Raw genomic sequence first — 20082 nt, 5'->3', positions numbered from 1 at the left:
CTAGAAAACCAGTTGGCCTGCAGTTTGCCAAAAAAGCATGATTGCTCTTGCCACTGCTTCATCAGGAATTGCTACAAGTCTTTTGGCAGGAGGCAGAAGTGCAGTTCAGAAGACAAACTACAGTTGAATATTATGAGCACAGCGAGTTATGGGGTTGGCAAGTAGAGCAAGCAGGAGTGGGCCCATTACATACTACAATGTTTTAGATATATTAAGGATTCTTATTGATTGGAGCTGTTGTGGAAACTATTGGAATGATTTTCTGTTGCTGCTGTGCATACAGCCTGTCTTCTGTTGATTGCTACTGAAAAAAGAACCAGCATTTTATGAAAGTCATGTGACATTCAACAGCAATCAGATCAATTTTGTATGTGAGTAACAGCAGAGATGTTGGATGTTGCTGGTTTTTGTAGGGGGACAGTGCCAAAATGAAGATACAAGACCTGGATTCAAAATCCATTTCAGAATTTCCAAACACACTTAATTGCAATTTGCAATTAACGTTTCAAACATACTTCAAAATACAAGATCTAGTCTTTCCTGCTATAAAAGTGTTTAAAAACCTTGAGGTTGCCTAGGATAGGAAAGTCATATTAAAACAAACAAACAATTTTTGAAGTTGCAATTGTTTAAAAAAATCTTTCTAATTCATACAGCATCCACCAGCCAAAAGTATGTATAACTGAATTAAAACTGAAAAGCAAAGCCTGGGGTTAGCATTTATTACCATGTTATGTTTGCAACATGTGAGATCTTTTTTAAACAATGTTTTAATATAGTCTGCACAAATAAAAACACACCAGTGTTTTTATTTATGCTCACCGAGCCAAGATTCAAAGGGAAAAAGTTTGAATGTGTGCCTGTGCCTGTGCTTGTGTGTGTGTGTGTGTGTGTGTGAGAGAGAGAGAGAGAGAGAGAAGGATCGTTTAATCCCCGCTGCAATTTATTTGGGGAAAGATCCATTATTTTATTTTCCTCTAGTCCTGTACATGTGACAGTTTAACCTGACAAAGCAGATACTTTCCAAGGGCCTGTTTTCTATGGAGCTTAACTGGGCAGAGACAAACAAAACTAATTTCTCTTCATTTTGTCTTCTTTTTTGCAGTTAATCTGCTGGATTCAAAAGCAATTCAAGGGGAGCTGGGCTGGATCTCCTACCCAGCACATGGGGTGAGTTCATTACACTGCAAAATAAGGAAAACGCAGTTAAGTTCAACATGCTGTTAACCATTTCCCCCCTCTTCTGAGAACAGCAAAACCAGAGAAGAAGCTCTCTTAAGTTGTCAGGTTGTGGTTTCTGTTATTTTTTAAAAAATAAATTTCACATCTTAAGGCATATGTTCTATATAACAAATACACTTTCTGTGTGTCTCTTGCAATAGACAGCATTTTAAAAGATGATAATACTTTAAACTGTCTTTAAAGAGTTGTGTTTCAAAAACACTCTGACCTGGATAGGCCAGGCAAGTCTGATCTTGTCAGATCTTGGAAGCTAAGTCCATAACTGGATGGGAGATCTCCAAGGAAGATCAGGGTTGCTATGCAGCAGGGGTCACCATAAGTCAGCTGCGGGACTTGACAGCAGTTTCCACCATCATTTCCAAAACACACTTGGGACTTTCACAAATGAGGCTTAATCAGGATTGAACACATTTAAGTGAATGTGTGTCTAGTTAAGCCTGAGAGGAGAGGAGAGGAGAGGAGAGGAGAGGAGAGTCCTCTGTAACGTGAACAAATGTTTTTGCTAGTGTTTGCAACAGACTGGCTAGAAGCAAGAACTAGGTTAAATTTTAAGTTTGAAAATGTTTGTTCTGTAGCTATTGTATGAAAGATATATAGTAGTATAAACTTCTATCTGAAAGTAGGGTTGTTTCCCCATGTCTTAAAAATCGCACAACATTCACGGAACACTGGCAACTTCATTGTGCAATTTCTGACATCATGGCACCATGAAAACGAAATCATCACTGCCTGACATCAAAAATTGCTCCATGAAGCTGCCAACGTGCCGTGTCACACGATTTTTAAGACGTGAGGAAATGGCCTAGTAGCCCCACAAGCATGCTTAGAAATGATCTTAAGAATTTCCTTTGCCATCCAACTGTCCATGTCTACTCTGATGCCAACAAAATGCTGAAAATTGCACTCTCACTGCCAGGGAATTCTAAATTGAAAAATCTTATTCCCTTAGAAATGAGCAGGAAAACCCTGAAGGATCGTTTCTGCCTATAATTAAATAAGGGCTCTGGCCTGTCTTCTCTTCAGAGTTCAGGAAAGCACAGTACAGCTAGCTTCCACCAGAGTCAGTGTCAGTTGGGGTTCTTCAAGATGATTACTCTGTTAATGAGCATCACCCTTTTATCACTGATTGCTGTCCGTTATTTTGCAATCCAGTCTGCAGAGCATGTTTTTTATATCTCTTCTTTCCTCTTAGTCACTCATTCCCATAGTTTAAAAGTTTAAAAGGAATCTCCTTTTTATTCAGGAACAAGTTACTTGTTAAACAAGACATGTGGCCTATTGACAGATGTGGCTTGGGTATTCTGTGCTGGGAACTTAGTTCCTAGGTATGCACAGGCCTGGTTCAGATCGGGGCCACAGTATGTGGAAACAGTGGGCTGAAGCCTTTCTTCCTCCCTCAGTTCTTTTCTGAAATAGCCTAGGTGAGCTAGCATTTGCCTTTCTGGGGAAAATTACATATCTGCGTCAATACGTGTAAGTTTTTCCAACAGGGCAAATAGCAGCTCCCCTGGGCCATTTCGGGTAGGAAAAAAGAGAAGGCTTAAGTACCTCTCCCTGTATGATGGAGTCCTAATCTGAATCGGGTTCCTGTGTGCCTGAGGATTAAGCTCTCTGCATAGACTGTCCAGACCACATCTGATTGAATTAATCCTAAGAGTGTTATGTACATCACCATTGGGATTTTTCCCTTATGTAGTGATGGAGAGTCAGAGTTGACTTATGACAACTCCTAGTGTGGGTTTTATGGCAAGAGACTAACAGAGGTGGTTTGCCATTGCCTGCCTCTGCAACCCTGTTCTTCGTTGGAGGTCTCCTATCCAATTACTAACCAAGGCCAGCCCTGCTTAGCTTTGGTCTTTAATGTCTTTTAATTTACACAAGTGGAGCAGGAACAAACTTGCTCATGTGTCTTCCCCCTTTGTTTACCTCAACTACTACCTATTCAAATCGCAGTAGGTGCTCTACATTCCTCCATGTTGGTTGTCATTAATTTTATTTAGTGCAGTAGCATCCTTCCTGTGGTATTGATGCCTTCTGTGACACTGATGAGCAGTAGGTTCAAAACAGAAAGTTCCACAACTGGTATTGACCATCTGGCTTGGCAAAGGAGGTGCTGTGATATGAGTGCAAATTCCACTGTCTGAGTATGACATGATAAAGGGTTAGGTAATCTTACAAATTAGAAACTGGGGTCTGAATTATCACATTTCATCAGAAGCACCAGAACATCTTTTTAATTTTACAAATCAGTCAGTTCTGAACTTTATTCTCTAAATCTGTCTGATACAACCCTGTACTATGTCAGCAAGAACAGCTGTCTGTTACTAGCCTTTCACAGAAAATCAACCAAATGACTTTTATCAAAATACAGATTAGGAATCTGGAGAAGGTGGAAAGGCATGTGTAGAAATTAAGGGTTCAGGTGTTATGTTCTGGTTAAATAGATAAATAGGCCACACATACCCTTAATAAAAAGTTTAACTGGGCTGCTGGTGCCTTGCTCTGTGGGGCTTTCTCTTGGCCAGTGGCTGCCTTGTCCCTCTGTGGTTTTGCTTGAGAGCCAGCTTGAATTTTTCCCCACATAGGAAAGAATGGAGAGTGGCTTGGGGCACCTTATTTAAGGGCCCATAGAATTGGTCCCTGGGGTACAATCTTCCTGAAACATGGCAGGTCTTTAGTGGATAGTCTGGAGTAGGTTCCCTGAAAGTTTGGAGGGGTTTACTTAAAAGATACTGCCCCAGCCACCCAAATAGTTTTCCCCATAGTGTATAATGGTCAGATAAATCTGGGATTCTCTAATCTTTCTGAACTGGATTAGAGAATCTTACCTGGATTTCAGGAATACTGAATTGTTTTGGTATCCTTGAAACCTGGTTCTGGATCAACCATTTTTGAGGGGTGTGTGTGCACACCCTTAAGCCCTAATGGGAAGTTCTCTTGTGAGGATTTCATTATTAACGCAGAGGTCAGCCAGTTTACTATTAGCTTTAGTGATTACTTATTGAAATGCATGGGGGAGGAAACTGTTCTCCACATTTTCCTTGTGATTATTGCTGTATGAGTCTAATCTCTTTTCAGTAATCTCCAGCAGAGTATTGGTGTTGTTTTTCAGAACCTCGCTTTTGATCTTTTGGCTGGCCTTTTGCTCCATTTTCCTGCTTTTGTTTCTCTGCTGAAGACCTCTTGTCTCCAGTGCCTAAAACTTCAAGAGGCAAAGCAGGTGGTACAGAGAGAGTGCAGAACAACATGAGCTTTTTTTTTTAAAGCTCAGTTAATACATTAAAAAGATCCCAGTGTCTTGTACAGCTATTTGTATAGAGTTTGGAAACTCATGTTGAATTGGGTAAGTTTTTGCTGTGCAGGCTGTTCCTGTCCTTGGCTGGGGAGGGGGATGGTAAGCATGATTTGTTGGATTATACAGCAATTGTGTTATAGAATAAGATAATAAACGGTGTATGTTGAAGAAGCTTAGTTTACACTGATTGTTTGCTGGTCTGAATAAGTATGTGTTAGGATGCGCTCATCCTATTGAATTCAGTAGCAAAATAACAAATGATTTTAATGGTAAAGCCATGTTCAGAGGCAATATATTATACCACTGAATACCAGTAGATGTCAGAACAGCAACAGGGGAGACCTTGGCTTCTGTGGTCAGCTTGGGCATCTAAGTTGGCCAGTGTGGGAAACAGGATGTTGACAAGATGAATTGTCTGATCCATCAAGGCTCTTAATGTTAACAGGCCAGGCTTGGTCTGAGTGGTATGATATTTTAAAACATAAGCATAAAATAACTCTTGTTGTTCTGTGCTTGTGACTTAATATAATTGCTATATTACAGAGAGAAGTAGTACTGAAACAAGAAAGAGGGAAAAGATAATATTTTCATAGTCCTTTATTTCTACAATATTAATTAAAACTCTATGGGATCTCCATCTGTGGGAGACCTGGTTAAAATATGAACTCAAACTTCAGAGGGAAAACATTATAATAAAGATGTCACATCATATTGAAGCATTGCTAATAGCGCAGAGGTGATTTACAAGGTAAAGTTAATAGAGCTACACTTGAAACTCTGACTCACAAATGAAGATATTGGTATCATGCCAGCTAAGTTCCAAGGCATAGTAATATATTTCCATCACAACCCATAAACTGCCAATATACTGAGACAGGTTTCTTTTATAAATATTAAAAAAGACTGGCTTTCAGAAGCCATCCAGTGAGTTCTTCCACATTCAATATTGTATTTTGGCTGTAAACAAAGGGTTAATCCTACAGGGGAAGGACAATTTTGTTTGACTGCTTCAGAGGTTTTTTATTATTATTATGAATTTCTGACCTGATTTGCTGCTATATAGAATTCCTGAATATTCATTTTGTGATTTATGCTCATTTGTATTCATAATTTTTTTCCCCAACTTGATAACTCTGTGCTTGAACCCTGGATTCAACACTATCACCCTTTAAGAATGTGATTGCTTTTAAAACTTTCTCCTACATCTACAGTATTATTCATTTGTAGCACACTGATCAAGTTCAGTCAAGCCCATTGGGAGGCTGGGCCTCTCCAGAAAGTAGAGCAACAGAACAGTGCAATAGCTACATTTAGTATACTTGATTGCAAAGTCCACAGAGATAATATCCTGCACCAACACCTGCACGTGTGTAATTTTCATACTGTCAATCAATCAAATTTGTGAAAGGGCCTGGGAAATGAGAGCCACTTAGTCTTTGCTGAGCATATTATTGATATGCTGATTAAGCACAACGCAACTGATTATTAACTGCAATTCACATAAATTACAGCAGTACAGATGTGGTGGGGAGCATGTTACTTCAGTCAATAACACACATCTGAGCAAATTCTGCAGGATAAAAAAAAAGAGGCTAAACCACCCTTTGCTCACCCACATAAGTTTTCTTTGTCCCAGTACAGTTTCTTCCAAGATGAATGTAAATACGAGCGTCAGTTTTTGTACCCAGATGGCATGGAGACCCAGTGTGGTGTACAGTGTAGCTAGACTGAAAGGACTAGGATCTTGGTGGCCCAGGTTTGATTCCCTGCTCTGCAACGGAAACTTGCTGGGTGACCTTGGGTCAGTCACATATTCTCAGCCTAACCTACCTCATAGGGTTGTTGTGAGGGAAAAAATAGAAAAAAGAATGATGTAACCCACTTTGGTTATCCATTGGTGAAGATGGTGGGGGTATAAATGAAGTAAAATTTTTAAAAATATATAAATTTTCTGCATGAGTTTTGTGTTCACTTCAAGGAAGGGAGAAGTTCTGTGTGGACAATAGGATCTGGGTGAAGAAGAGTTACCACCTCCACTGAAGTGAAGGGGAACTCATGCACAGGGCCATATTATTCATAAGACTGACTAGGCTGAAGCCTAGGGGCCCTGCAGGGACTAGGGGCCCATCATTTTTTTTTTTTTTGCTGATGCACATCCCTATATAAATTACAATTAATTGATTCTCTTATATAACCTCTATTAATAAGATAATTAACTCCTTGAAGCTCTGCCTACTTTACCTTCTTTTAAGTGCCAGGCAAAAACACATCTTTTTGCCAAGGCTTTTAATTAGGCGTTTTATATTATTAGCTATTTAATGAGTTTCTTTTTTATGGATAGTTTTTATGCTGCTTATATGTAATGGCTTGATTTAATGGCTTGATTTTAATGGTTTGTTTCTACATTGTGGTGATTTTAATTGCAAGTCACCATGAGTAGGACTCATAGTGGCTTATAAGCCACCATGATGGAAATACCATAAGCAAACCCACAAACAAATGCTGTCTTTTCTATACTATTCCCTTTTACAAGTAGGCATGGATCTAAATGGGGCAAGAAACAGACACAACATACAGATCACTCTAACCATTTTATTTTGCATTTAATGCTCCTACCATGGATATGATTGGAGATAACTATAAGGTGGATGATTAATTTAATTTAAAATTGTTTTCAAATTTTGTTGATGCAATATGATTATAACACTAGGGTGGAACTGAGCATGTTAAATATGTTTAGAAGGTTCAAAATCAAGAATAAGGGTCCAATTTGATTGCACTGAGAAAGTGAAGTTTGGTCTAGGTAGTCTTGTTGGACACTAGGAACTGATAGTTCTATTAATAGTAAAGTCCCTTGTGGTCAAATGAAACATAGGGTAACATTTTCCATTCCTAAAAGTTCAAATAGAAAAGTTACTTCTCATTTTGCATATGTTATTGAATGAGGACACCTTGCTATTTTTTTTTAAACATTGGGATACTTTAGAGCCGAAGGCAAATAAGCTGCCAAGTGAGTTTAGAAATGGCTATCTGTGGATGAATTTCTAACTTTAATATAATTTACAAACCTTGAGTGAGAGTCAATGTTTTTAAAACTCTTAAATGGCTCAACCAGAAAGCAAAAATTGTACTTTTCTAGAAATCAATTTAGATTTAATAATTCTTTGGAACAGAAATAATTAAGATGTTTAATAGTTATAAACCTCATGTCTCCTGTATTCTTTCTAAGCTGCATTCTTTCTAAGTTTGTTTATTTTGGATATTTCAGAAGGCATTTAATTTCCTACCTTATAATCTTTCTTTAATTTAAACCAATAATAAATAACTCAGCTCATGTTTCCCATAACATCTCAGAATGCATACCTGGTGGCCCCAGTCAGAGATAGGGGATCATACTGTTTTTATTACATGTAGACCATATGCAGATGACACCCAGCTCTATATCTCGCTATCCAAATCCTAGTCATACAGTAGAGGTCTTGAGTCACTGCCTGACAGCTGTGGTCAAATAGCTAAAAGTGAACAAATTGAAACTGAACCCAGACAAGATGGAAGTGATACCGGTTGGGAAGGCAGAGGCCTTGAAGGACATTGTGCTCCCTGCTTTTGATGGGGTTCAGTTGACCCTTGCAGACTTGGTTAAGAGGCTGTGAGTTTTACTGGATCCAGCACTGCTCCTGGAGTAGCAAGCAAATGCAGCTGTAAAAAAATGCCATCTTCAAACTTAGTTTATCCCGGAAGATGGCCCCCTATCTTGACATGGCTGATCTGATCACCTGGATTTATGCCGTGGTAATGAGATTAGACTACTGTAATACACTCCACATTGGTCTTCCCTCAAAGTCAACTCGGAGTCTCCAGTTGGAGCAGAGTACTGCAGCTCAATTATTATCAGGAGCTAGGCAGAGCATGCATACTACTGCAGCCACTCCATTGGCTTCTAATCAGTTACCAGGTTCAGTTTAAGGCAGTATCTATCACATACAAAGACCTTCATGGCCTTGGCCCCTCATATATACAGGACTGCTTCTCTCCTCATCTGAGTAGTGCCACCCTGCACAAGGGTAAAATCAACAGCTGCCCGTACATGTGCATTCTTTGTAATGGCCCCCACCTAATGGAATGACTTGCCTGAAGAAGTCAGGGAAGCTGCTATTCTCCTGGTTTTCCACAAGCTGTGCAAACCTGAATTATTCAGGAGGGATTTTTAAAACAGGTAATAGGAGGGTGCTGTAAGGGAATGGTTTGGAGAGATGCATTGGAAAGGAACAGGGACTGTGGACTATACTACTGTGTACTGTTGCTTTTAAGTATTGGGCAGTTCTGTGTTATGTAATACATCTTGCCAGCTTGCTTATGTTTTGTTTCAGCATGTATTGTTCAGGTCTGTATTGGATTTCTGCTTGTTTTCAAATTTCTGCAATATTATTCTATTGTATTATTTATTAAATGTCCCAGCTATTGCTCATATTGACCTACACTGTTTATTGACTCTCAGAGAGCATCTCAGAGAGAGAGAGAGAGTCAACCATCCAGAAATTAATCATGAAGATAGATGCAAGCAACACCATCTGCAGAGCCAGGAGGGCTTGCTCTTCCCTATGTATGGTGTTTCCACCCAGTTTCACAATTCCATATATTTGTCTAGCTTAACAGTTCCAAAGTATAGACAAGCAATTATGTTCGCAAGATTAAATGTATTACCTTCTGCAGTTTCTGAATGCCATATATTGGGCGTACCCAGGGCTCATTTCGAGGGGGAATGCACAGGAACGCAGTTCCGGCAGTTCCCCAAAGAGGTCACATGTCAGGTGGCCCTGCCCACCTGATTCTCAGCCATTTTGGGCCTATTTCAGCCTGGATTAGGGCCGAAACAGCCTGGATCAGGCCTCTGACGGGTGGTGGATCACTCTTCCACTCAGCAGCGGCCTGATCTTGATAATTTTGGGCCCCTTTTCAGCCATTTTCAGCCCCTTTTTGGACCCAATTTCGGCCCTGAATGGCCAGGATTGGGTCCAAAACAGCCAGGATCGGTGATGTCAGGGGGTGTGGCATATGCAAATCAGCTATGCTAATGAACCACTTCCGGTGATGGCAAGGGGCATGGCATATGCTAATAAATTATGCTAATGAGTTCCTCCAGCTCTTTTTCTACGAAATGACCCCTGGGCATACCTTTTTCAAACAGATGCTGTGGCTGTGGTTTGGGTGCTATCGAATCTGTGACTCGTGTTTTATTTGAATGTCCCTGTATAACAAGGCGAGACAGAAATGGATCAAACCCTTGACATTACAGTGGACAGAGTCTACAGTAGATATTTTAGTTCCTAAATTATTAGCAGACTCAAAAGTAGAAAATTTACTTATTTTAGCCCAATTTTAGTTCAAGCCATGAGAATACAGGCAATCTACAAGAAATCAGCCTTTTTGCGATTTACGTAATATTCTCTGGCCTTCATTCTTCCTTTCTTCCTCATATTTCCAGTCATGTTAGATAAATATTACTCAAGACCTATAGGTCAGAGGACTAGAGAAAGAGTGAACAAAAGAGAGAAAGAGAGAGAAAGGCTCTCAGAGACATAGGTAGACTATAAAGAATGTAAATAAAAATATCTCATTCACATATGCCGGTTGCTGTACCCACAGACAATGGCATCTCACACTGAATAAACACTTGTGAAGCCATCTGGATGGTTACAGGTTACTTGTTGCATAGCTATTGGCTGCTATGATGCACAAAATCACTTGCTGAGTTAGGATTGTTAAGTTTTACATAGCAAAAGGAAGATACTCTAATTTTACAATGTGAGATAAAAGTTTGAATAAATCCGTTCTTCACAAAATTAAGCACATTAGGATATGCCTTATTGAAATCTAGTTGTGACTTTATATTCTGTGTATAACTAACATAAGCTGATGGATGTAGAGTGTAAAAAAATCCTTGTGAATGTACGCACCCAGATGTTGACATGCCTTTTGAAACATTTAATATCTCTCATAAATAGGTACATCTCTATATTTTCTCACTGAATTCACTTAAATCCAATATTGTAACTTAACAGAGGTTGAAAGGAAATACAGTGTCTAAAATCTCTTTGATTCTGTTTGGCAATTATATTTGCTTCCTTTGGCAAGAACTTTATGGGGTAAGAAAGCAAAAACCATGTTTGTATAAAAGTAAAGTGCTACACATGAGAAAGAAGAACCCAGGACACAGATTTAATGTGCTGGTGGTAGTGGGGTAGTGGGTTTAGAAGGATTTAGGTGCTACAGTTTTGATAAGGAGCAAGAAAAAGAACAGCAATATGTCATACTAACCAAAATACTATATCAAAATATCAGTATGTTCTCATCTGGTTCTCTGTTCATGTTTTGGGATCAAAGTGAAATCAAAACTGTTTTTTTTAGTTGAAACAGTAAGGCTGCAAAATACAGTGATATATCTGCAGTAACTTTCTCATATAGTCAGAAAATTACCAAGTAATGTCAACAATGAAGCAAAGCTTTGAACCATGGTTGTAAGTTCTTTTTTCTTAGAGATCTTGAACTATAAAACAGGCTTTAACCACATACACTGTTCAAATTGCAAATCAGTTACAAAACCATAGTAGTATTTCTTTTCTTGGGTTCAACCAAAATATCATACAAAGTCAGCACAACAGACTTTTGAGTTCCCCTCCTAGTACTATTCAACACAGAGCTGTTCAAAGTATGCTGGTTTTTATGTGCTCCAAGCAAGAGACTCCATTTTTGCTTCTTTATCCCAGAAACATTTAATTAAGTCTGCAGAGTTTCCAAGTTCGTATTTTTAAAAAGTCCCTACATTTAGGCATTGGCACTTGAAACACAATCTTTCCTTTCCCAGCTTGTTTTTGAACTTTAACATTCATTTAACATTTTTTAATTGAAGGGTGGAAAGGTACCTTTCCTTGCTGGGAACTTTAGACTAGGGTTCCCTGGAAAGCCCTCTGGCTACCAGCTGCCACCATTCAGGGACTTCTTGAAAACATCTATACTGACCCGCTGGGGAGGGTGCCATTCCAGCATAGTAATAAACCAATAAGGAAATCACTGGGTGTAAACTATAGATAATACTTTATGGACAAGTGGAGTCTTTTGTGTATGGGGCTTTTCTTTGGTTCTGGCATCCTACAGCACACACTCGATTCAGTTTCCATTTAGACTTTCTTGCATTCTGCACATAAAAATGCTGTAACTGCCACAGAATCTATCTTTCTATACCCCAATGTTTTTTTCCAGCAAAAACAAACCAGGGCTTTTTTTAGGTGCAGAATGCTTTCTTTGGTATGAGGCCTGGCCCTTCCATTTGCCCTCCTGTGTATTCCCCTAAATCCCAATTGGTTGAACAGCAACCAATTGATTTTTTTTTCTTGATTTGTTTTTTTAAAAATAAATAACAGTGCTGTTTCCACATGCCCTTAAGGAGATGGCCCACTCATGGAATGCTGGCAACATCTCTATTTGCAAAACTGTTGCAGGCTGTTTGGCTTCTGTTTTTTTTTTTGTGCCTTTTCTGTGATCATGGAAAATGTGTTCCCAGAAAAGACGTTGAAAAAATGGAGGCCAAATGGCCAGCAACCTTTTTGTAAACGGAGACGTCTGGATTCCGGACGGGGGGGGGGGGGAAGCTGCCAGTGTTCAGTGAGTGGGCCATCCCTTTAAGTGCATGTGGAAAGGGCCACTAATCCTTAAAGAGAAAAAAAACCTTTGCAACTGGAAGGGGAGGGGAATGCTGCTATAGGGCTAACACAAAAACTCTGCAGAGAGCCCTGAAATCTCACTTGATATTTTCAAGTTTTCACCTGTGCTTCCTGTGCTTTTTGGTCCATTCTTTTTTGGCATTAAAATTTTTTTAAACAGCAATGTTGCAGCCTTTAAAAAAGACACCCCCTCCCAAAAAAAACCCTTGTAAGTTTCCTCAGCAATCAACTGAGGAAACTGACAAGTCCTCAGCTGATCAGCTAACAAAACTGACCTCAAAGCCCACAGAAGAAAGGGGACATTTTTGTAGTGCAGAAATAAAAACAGACACCAATTCAACTCCCTCAAAGTGTAGAATTAAAGATATCGAAGCAGTTCAGGGCTAAAACAGATGAATAAAGCAGATCCGATCCTCATGGGTGGAATATACAAAAAGCCCAATGTAAAGTTCATCATATGGAAGAGGCCCAAGTTGTGTTTGTGCAGTCTAGCACATAGGGAAGAGATACAGAGAAATATCTTAGTGAAAATATGTACTCTGGAAGCCAAAAATGCCTTTATAAAAAGGTTTATTATAAAAGAGAAAAAATGTTATTAATTGGAAGAGAGGAGAACTATGCAAGCCACTTTGGGTCACCACTGAGAGGAAGGTGGGATATAAATGAAGCAAAAAATCAGCCTGATGAAGAGTTCTGGGGAACATAAAGGCATGTTTTGATTGGTGTTACTGTTTTAATTTATGTTTCTTTAGATCACCATGGCTACCTACAACTTTGTCTGTTCTAAGAATCAGGTGCATGGGACAGCCTTCCCTATTTATTTAAGAAAATTCAAAATTTATTTAACAATGGTGAGTTGCACAGAGAAACAGTAGAATTTCAGGTATTGAAGACCTGAATCCAGGTTCTGGATCCAGGTTTCCTGCAAACAAAGAATGTCATGATAATGTAAAAAGTTAAAAACTCTGGGTCATTTAACTTATTGCACAAGCCCCCCAAGTTCCAAAATAGGAGCTTTAATTGTCAATCGGCAGCTGTGATCTTATTTAGCTCCCCACCGAAAAATAATTCATCCCACGCAAGCGGGATTTTGGAAAGGTCTTGGAACTATAGACCACTGTCAAACACTATACCAACTGGCTTACTCTGGAATAAATGGGCCAACAAAGGCACTTTATGTAGCATTTGTTGTCTTGGCTGCCACATTCAATTCAATCAATAGGTCCCGCTTATGGTCCAAGCTTGCCAAACTTAACATTGATAAGCGACTGCTGTTTCTGCTCCATGAGCTGCACAAAGATACCTTTGCTCAAATTAGGGTGGGAACCTCTGGATCATTAACCAACAGAATCCATATTAGTAGAGGTGTGAAACAGGGTTGTGTGCTGGCCCCTCTACTATTTAACCTGTACGTTAATGATATCAATGGGACTCTGTCAAGTCCCCAATTTATGCCACCTTCTCTGGGACAACAGAAGATTTCAGTTCTCCTTTACGCTGATGACATGGTCCTAACCTCCCTGACCAAGATCGGCTTGAGGAGACTCTTAGATCAGTTAGGCCATTATTGTAACGAAGAAGCCCTCAATGTCAACTACACAAAGACAAAAGTAATGGTTTTCAGGAGAAAGCCAAAAATCTCCCGCTGGAACATCCTTGGCAACCCAATCCAACAATGCCGCTCATTTAAATATCTAGGGGTAACCTTTAAAGAGACTCTGAATTGGAAGATACACCTTGTGATGGTTAAATCCTCAGCATCAGGGATTGTAGGCTCAATCATACATTTCTTTTATACAAAGGGGGGTTGACAGATCCAGCACTGAAACGATTTAAGAGCAGGGTAGTCCCTCACCTCCTCTATGGAGCTGAAGTGTGGGGTTGGAAGGAAGACATTCTAACCAGCCTTGAGGTAATCCAAAACCAATTCTTGAGACGGATTTTGGCTTTACCCAAAGGCGCTCCTGCCGCCCTGATGAGGGCCGAAACAGGACTCCCCTCCCTTAGGGCGCAGGTACACCTTGCAGTTTTAAAATACTGGAAAAGGATAAAATTTTCCAGTTCTGACTCCTTAAGTTGCCAATCAGTAAATTACTTACTGTCCAAAGATCCCACATGCCCTGGCTTTCTATCCACCATTTGCCAAAGGTATACCATCCCGGATGACCTGTTAGGGGTCTCAGCCAACAACCTCCCACTTAAGGAGTGGATCTATAAGTCAGATGCAGTGATCAATATCAAAATCTAAGGCAGCTCCTTGGTATAAACTAATCAAATTTGACCATTCAAGATCTCCCTACCTAGCCAGTATTTCTCATTACAACCTCAGAGTGTCTTTCACTGCTCTGCTCTTCCAGATGATGCAGACAGCTCTTTTGGCAGGGCATTATTCTCACACCCCTATGGAACATTGCACCTGCATTTGTGGATTACCTACAGTGGAGAACCTTTCCCACTACCTACTTTATTGTCCATTATATAGTGTACCCAGAACTAAATTTTTGGCTAGAATCCTATCAGTGACAAACACACTCTCTGAAATCGAGAAGATTGTTTTTGTTATCTGACACTGATAATCATGTGTCCTACAGAGTCTCTCAGTTTGCACTTGCAGCCAAAAAGATAAGACCTAAGGTGGTACTGAATGAGGCTGTTTCATGACTCCTGAGATAGTTTGGCATACTGTATTATTTTAATTAATTTTAGTAACCTATACAAACTGTGATAAGGGATTTAATTATTTATTAGTCAAAGTTTTGTGAATTGTGACTGCCTATGGCTATAGACAATAAATTCTTTGGACTTGACTTGACTACTTATATAATTGAACTTTATCCTGAGCATTTTGGGACACAAGACATTCAGAGGCTATTGGATTAAACAATAAACTTGGACACATGGCAGCCACAACAGTGATTCTTTTAACATTTGAAAAAATTAAAAAACATATTTTTTAAACTAAACATGTAGGTATGTCAATATTGATGTTGGGGTGCACAAGTTCCAAATAAGTTTTTGTAGAACACTGGCTAATTTTTAAATTAGCAAAATGAACTAAAACAAAAATATTTCATTCCATGTCTGAAATAGCATATGTGGTGCTTCTAAATTAGCAAATTCTTTTCCATTTAGCCCGTTCAGCACTATGGTGTAATATGTGGTATCTCATCATTAAATAGTTAGCTCTAAGATCAGGAAACAGAGAAAAACTTTTTGGAAGTGTGAACCCAGAAAACGAGGAAGGGTTGGCCTTGAGCCTATAGGCATCTGGACGGAAGGAGTCTAGATAAAATGCCAAGCTCTTATTTTGGCTTTATAATTATTGTTGTAGAGTCAACCCTGGTTCTTATGGTGCAGTTCAATTGGCTGTTTAGTATCAGGTTTTGGTAACTGGAGCTGTAAAAACCCACTGTCTCAGGTACCAAGAGAAACAACAAATGGTGTAACATGGTGGAAGGTTCCAAGGTTTCAGGAGCTACGAGCTAGCAGAGAAATTATGTATGAGGAAACAAATGTGAAGTAAACATATTTCAAGGTAAGAAGTATTAAGGAGAACCTCCTCCTGTCCCTATTTTCTTTCAGGAAAGGCTTTGGTTTGCTTATGGCTTTGCTTAGGTTGCTTATGGCTTTGAATGAATGAGTATGAATCAATTTATGGAAGTTCTGACCACAGCAGCACCCCTAGCATGCCTACTTTCTGAAAATGACAGTTTTATAAATTCATTCAGATTGCGATATTTGTTCCTAGCTAGATTTTTAGGCTGATAATATCTCTAAGTAACATAGTAGAAAAGTTTGTCTCAATGTAAACTTCTTTTCTTCCAGTAATCACTGCCTACTTTCATTTTTTGTTTCGTTTTATTGACATACTCTTGGACTTTTCTTCCTTTTTTTTTTTTGCACAGCTCCAGTTTAAAACAATTAAAGCTGCCACCAACCCAAGAAAAGCAGTTAAGAATATAGCTGCAATTTCACATTTGGAGGTGGGAGGAGGACCTGAAACACCATCTTATTTAATTACATATGTAATCAATCATTCTGCCATTTGCAAAATAAATTTTTGCAGATCAAGTATCATTTTCCTGTGGTTTCCAAAAATGTACATTTCAGCTCCCATTCCAAAGCCTAAATAAAGATTTTATTTAAAAGTTATACTGCATATGTTCCAGCTTCCCATTTTTCCCTTTTAACTTCGACGCTTAGAAATAGGATAATTTCCCTTGTGGGCAGGCATTTTATTTCTGTCAGTATCTCAGTATAAATGCAGACCATTTGTGGAACGTTATCAGAGATGAGATCACATGGGAGTTCTCTTCTCCCCCTGCCCCCCCCGAAAGAAAGCTTACTGACTTTCTATATTTCTCAATATTCTCTTACACTGAATTAATTTGAATGAAGTACCACAAAATTAAATGCTGATGCCCACTTCGAAATAATGGGGGGGGGGAAGGGGAGTGGATGGTGTCTTAAATGCAAATAGGTACTGTTTTATTAGTTCATGTTTATGAGCTAGTGACCTTGGAGGAAATTGTATTGGGTAACACGTAAGTCACAAATATATATAAAGACCCCTTATAAATGTTGCATCTGCACAGCTTAGAGTGAAAGTAACTAAAAATACCTGCACGCTTTAGTTTTGAAATTGCCCTGGTATGTTGAATATGAATGTGCCTGACTTCTTATGATTGCCGTGTATCATGGATGCTTAAGAAGGTTTTATTGTTTTTAAAAAGGCCATTATTTCATAGCACCTCACTGTTATGGATTCATATATTTCTATTTGACTGGAATATGGGAAAGTTGTTGGTTATTCTTTCAAACATTCTTGGAAGTAGTCGTTGCTGAAAATAGTGTGCATATAGCTGGAGAAGGATGATGTATAGTGGAATGAGAGACTCCTCTGTTTTGTCTCTTGTACAATTCTAAGCAGAGTTAAGTTCATAGGTGTTAGGTGCTTAGGATTTCATTGTTGCTTCTTGAATATGAGGAATATGAGATTTGTTAAAAACTCCCTGGTTCTGAATGGTCTGTGAGGCTGCTGGCAGATGGAATATGATGGTGGGGATGTGGCCCTTGAAGTGTGATAGATACTGTACCATCCATGTTTTTGTGTTCTGGATTCATGGCTACAGAAATGAAAAGTGTGAGCAACAATAACAATTAAATTGTCATGAAATTTTGTGTTTGTTTTTAAGAAAGATTCATATTGGGATAGCAAGACCCCATCAGAGTCAACTTACAGTCTGAAGATCTTAAGCTAATTTAAGGCTCAAAGACCTTAAAATGCCTATTCCTAGATAATGAAATTATTGACGTCCTTATACAATATTGAAGTTGATGAACCAGAAACACAATAAATAGCAACTATATAACTGTTGGTACAGAAACTCATGTTACATAGTTTTAAGTGGGTAGGTGTGTTTGTCTGCAGCATAACGTTAGCATTTGTGTGCAGCAGCACCTTAGAGACCAACAAGATTTTCAGGAGTTTTTGAGACTCAAAGCTCCCTTTCAGATATCTGAGGAAAGAAGCTTATACCCTAAAAAAGGTTGTTAGTCTCTAACATGCCACTGGACTCAAATCTTAATGTTACATACTTAAATCTGAGTAATTAAAAAAAATATTCTATTCTTTCATATTTCAGGAATCTTCATATTCCCACCTTTCTTCACCACAGGGAGATTGGTAGATATTTGTATTTTTTTGCACGTAAAGACTTTTAGCTGGATCATACTCCCATTTAGAAGCATGGCTTGTCAGAAAAGTATAAACCATAGTTTTCCAATTCAAACTTAATTGCAAACTATGATTTGCCAAAAGGCCTAAATCTGTAATTTGCTTGCTGTGCGTGAGAAAGGAGGGCAGAGAAAGGAGTGTAGTGTGTGCTTGAGAATACCCCAAAGGCATACACATTGAAGTGAACCATAGTTGCCTTTATGTCTGAACCACGGCACTGTAGAGCATAGATACTACAGCACAACCCAACCCCAATGGTAGCAATTGTTGCATAGCACTTTAATGCTTTGATTCATTTTGTCAAGAGAGGTTTCTGTTTGTAGTACATTATATAATAGTAAGCTTATGAGTTATATAATAACTAGGTGACCCAAGTTCTATTCCCCACTCTGCCATGGAAGCTTGCTGGGTGACCTTGGGACAGTTACAATTACAAACTGTCAGCTTAACGAACCTCATAGGGTTTGTTGTGAGGTAAAAAATGGAGGGGAGGAGAATGATGTAAGATGCTTTAGGTCCCCATGGGGGGGGGGAAGGTGGCATATAAATGAGGTGAAAATTTAATTTTTTTTAAAAAAAACATCTCAATACTGAGAGTAACATAAATATATATAAAAAAGAAGGACTACAGCTAGCTTGTTATGTTGCTGACTACAGGTACAAAAGGGCCAAGGTACTTGGCCACTGTGGCTTCATGCACCACAGGAGTACGATGTGCATATTTCTTTGCCACATCTCTAAGTTGCTTTCTCCTTTTAGCGCTGGTGAATCTTGCACGTCTGGAGGGAGGTGTCCAGTGGGGTGCCACAGGGCTGGGTTTTGGGCCTGGTACTTTTCAATATTTTTATCAGTGATCTGAATGAAGGAGTAAACAGGCTACTTATTAAATTTGCTGGTGATACAAAATTGGGAGGAGTGGCAAACACCCAACAAGATAGGGTTAAAATTCAACAAGACCTGAATACTCTGGAGAAGTGGGCGGTTGTGAACAGGATGCAATTCAACATAGATAAGTGCATGGTATTAAATCTGGGCCACAAAAATGTGAAGCACAAATACAGGATGAGGGATATACTTCTGGGTAGTAGTGTATGTGAAAGAGATCTTGAAGTAAGAATGGACTGTAAACTAAATATGAGCAGTCAGTGTGTTGCGGTGGTAAAAGGCTGAGAACCTTGGGAATAGTTTAGTCCGGAGAAAAGGAGATTGAGGGGGGGCATGATTGCTCTCTTTAAATATTTGAAAAGCTGTCATTTGGAGGAGGGCAGGGAGCTGTTCCAGTTGGCAGCAGATGATAGGACTTGAAGCAATGGGCTTAAATTACATGCAGAAAGGTACCCGCTGGATATTAGGAAAAACTTTTTCACGGTCAGAGTAGTTTAAGGGTGGAATCAGCTGCCTAGGGAGGTGGTGAGCTCCCCTTCACTGGCAGTTTTCAAGAAGAGGCTGGATGAATATTTGTCAGGGATGCTTTAGGCTCATCTTGCATTGGGCAGGGGGTTGGACTAAGTCTGTACGGCCCCTTCCAACTCTGTGATTCTTTCTGTCTTCCAGGAGGCTTCTTGGGGGCAGTAAGAGGTGATGGCTGCGAGAGGTGTGAGGTGGAGTTGGACTGAGGGAGGGGTGGTGTGTTGAGCACTTTTGCAGGTTCATGTGAGAGGTTCACATCGAAATGACCCCTAGAAAGGTCATGCACCCTCTTCCCATGAACATTTAAAAACTCAGTGGCCATACTGACTTTTATATAAAATCCCTATTCAGGAGCCTTGTACCACCTTTCTTCAACTGTCTGCAGTTTCCTTGACCTGATTTTTACCTCAGAACACAGAGTTCCACAGCTGACCAATCAGAGAGAGGGGGCGCAAGCAGGCAGCAGCCTGCCAGCCACACAAGAAAGCCAGCCCCCACAGGGAGATTGGTGGCCCTCATGAACTTTGAGGGGAAGTCTGGGAGGTGCGTTTTACCTAAGGACACGTTCAATGACTCCCAATAGCAACTGCATACTGTTTAGAATGTTGGGGTGAGGACCAGTCAGGCCACATATGCAAATTACCTTGAAAGGCTGGCCCAGTCAGGGAAGAGTGGCC

At 39.5% G+C, this 20082-nt stretch overlaps 1 protein-coding gene across 1 annotated transcript in view; it reads left to right on the top strand.

Moving 5' to 3' along the window:
- EPHA3 (EPH receptor A3) overlaps nucleotides 1–20082 on the top strand; it is a 383392-nt gene that overhangs the window by 26930 nt on the left and 336380 nt on the right. Inside the window, exon 2 of the mRNA XM_054973438.1 lies at nucleotides 1106–1170. Within this exon, the coding sequence (XP_054829413.1) occupies nucleotides 1106–1170 (65 nt within the window). The remainder of the gene's footprint in view (nucleotides 1–1105; nucleotides 1171–20082) is intronic.

Source organism: Eublepharis macularius, chromosome 3 (assembly GCF_028583425.1).
Source record: "Eublepharis macularius isolate TG4126 chromosome 3, MPM_Emac_v1.0, whole genome shotgun sequence".
Lineage (NCBI taxonomy): Eukaryota > Metazoa > Chordata > Lepidosauria > Squamata > Eublepharidae > Eublepharis > Eublepharis macularius.
The sequence above is the reverse complement of the archived record's forward strand: the minus strand, read 5'-3'. Positions and strand labels throughout refer to the sequence as shown.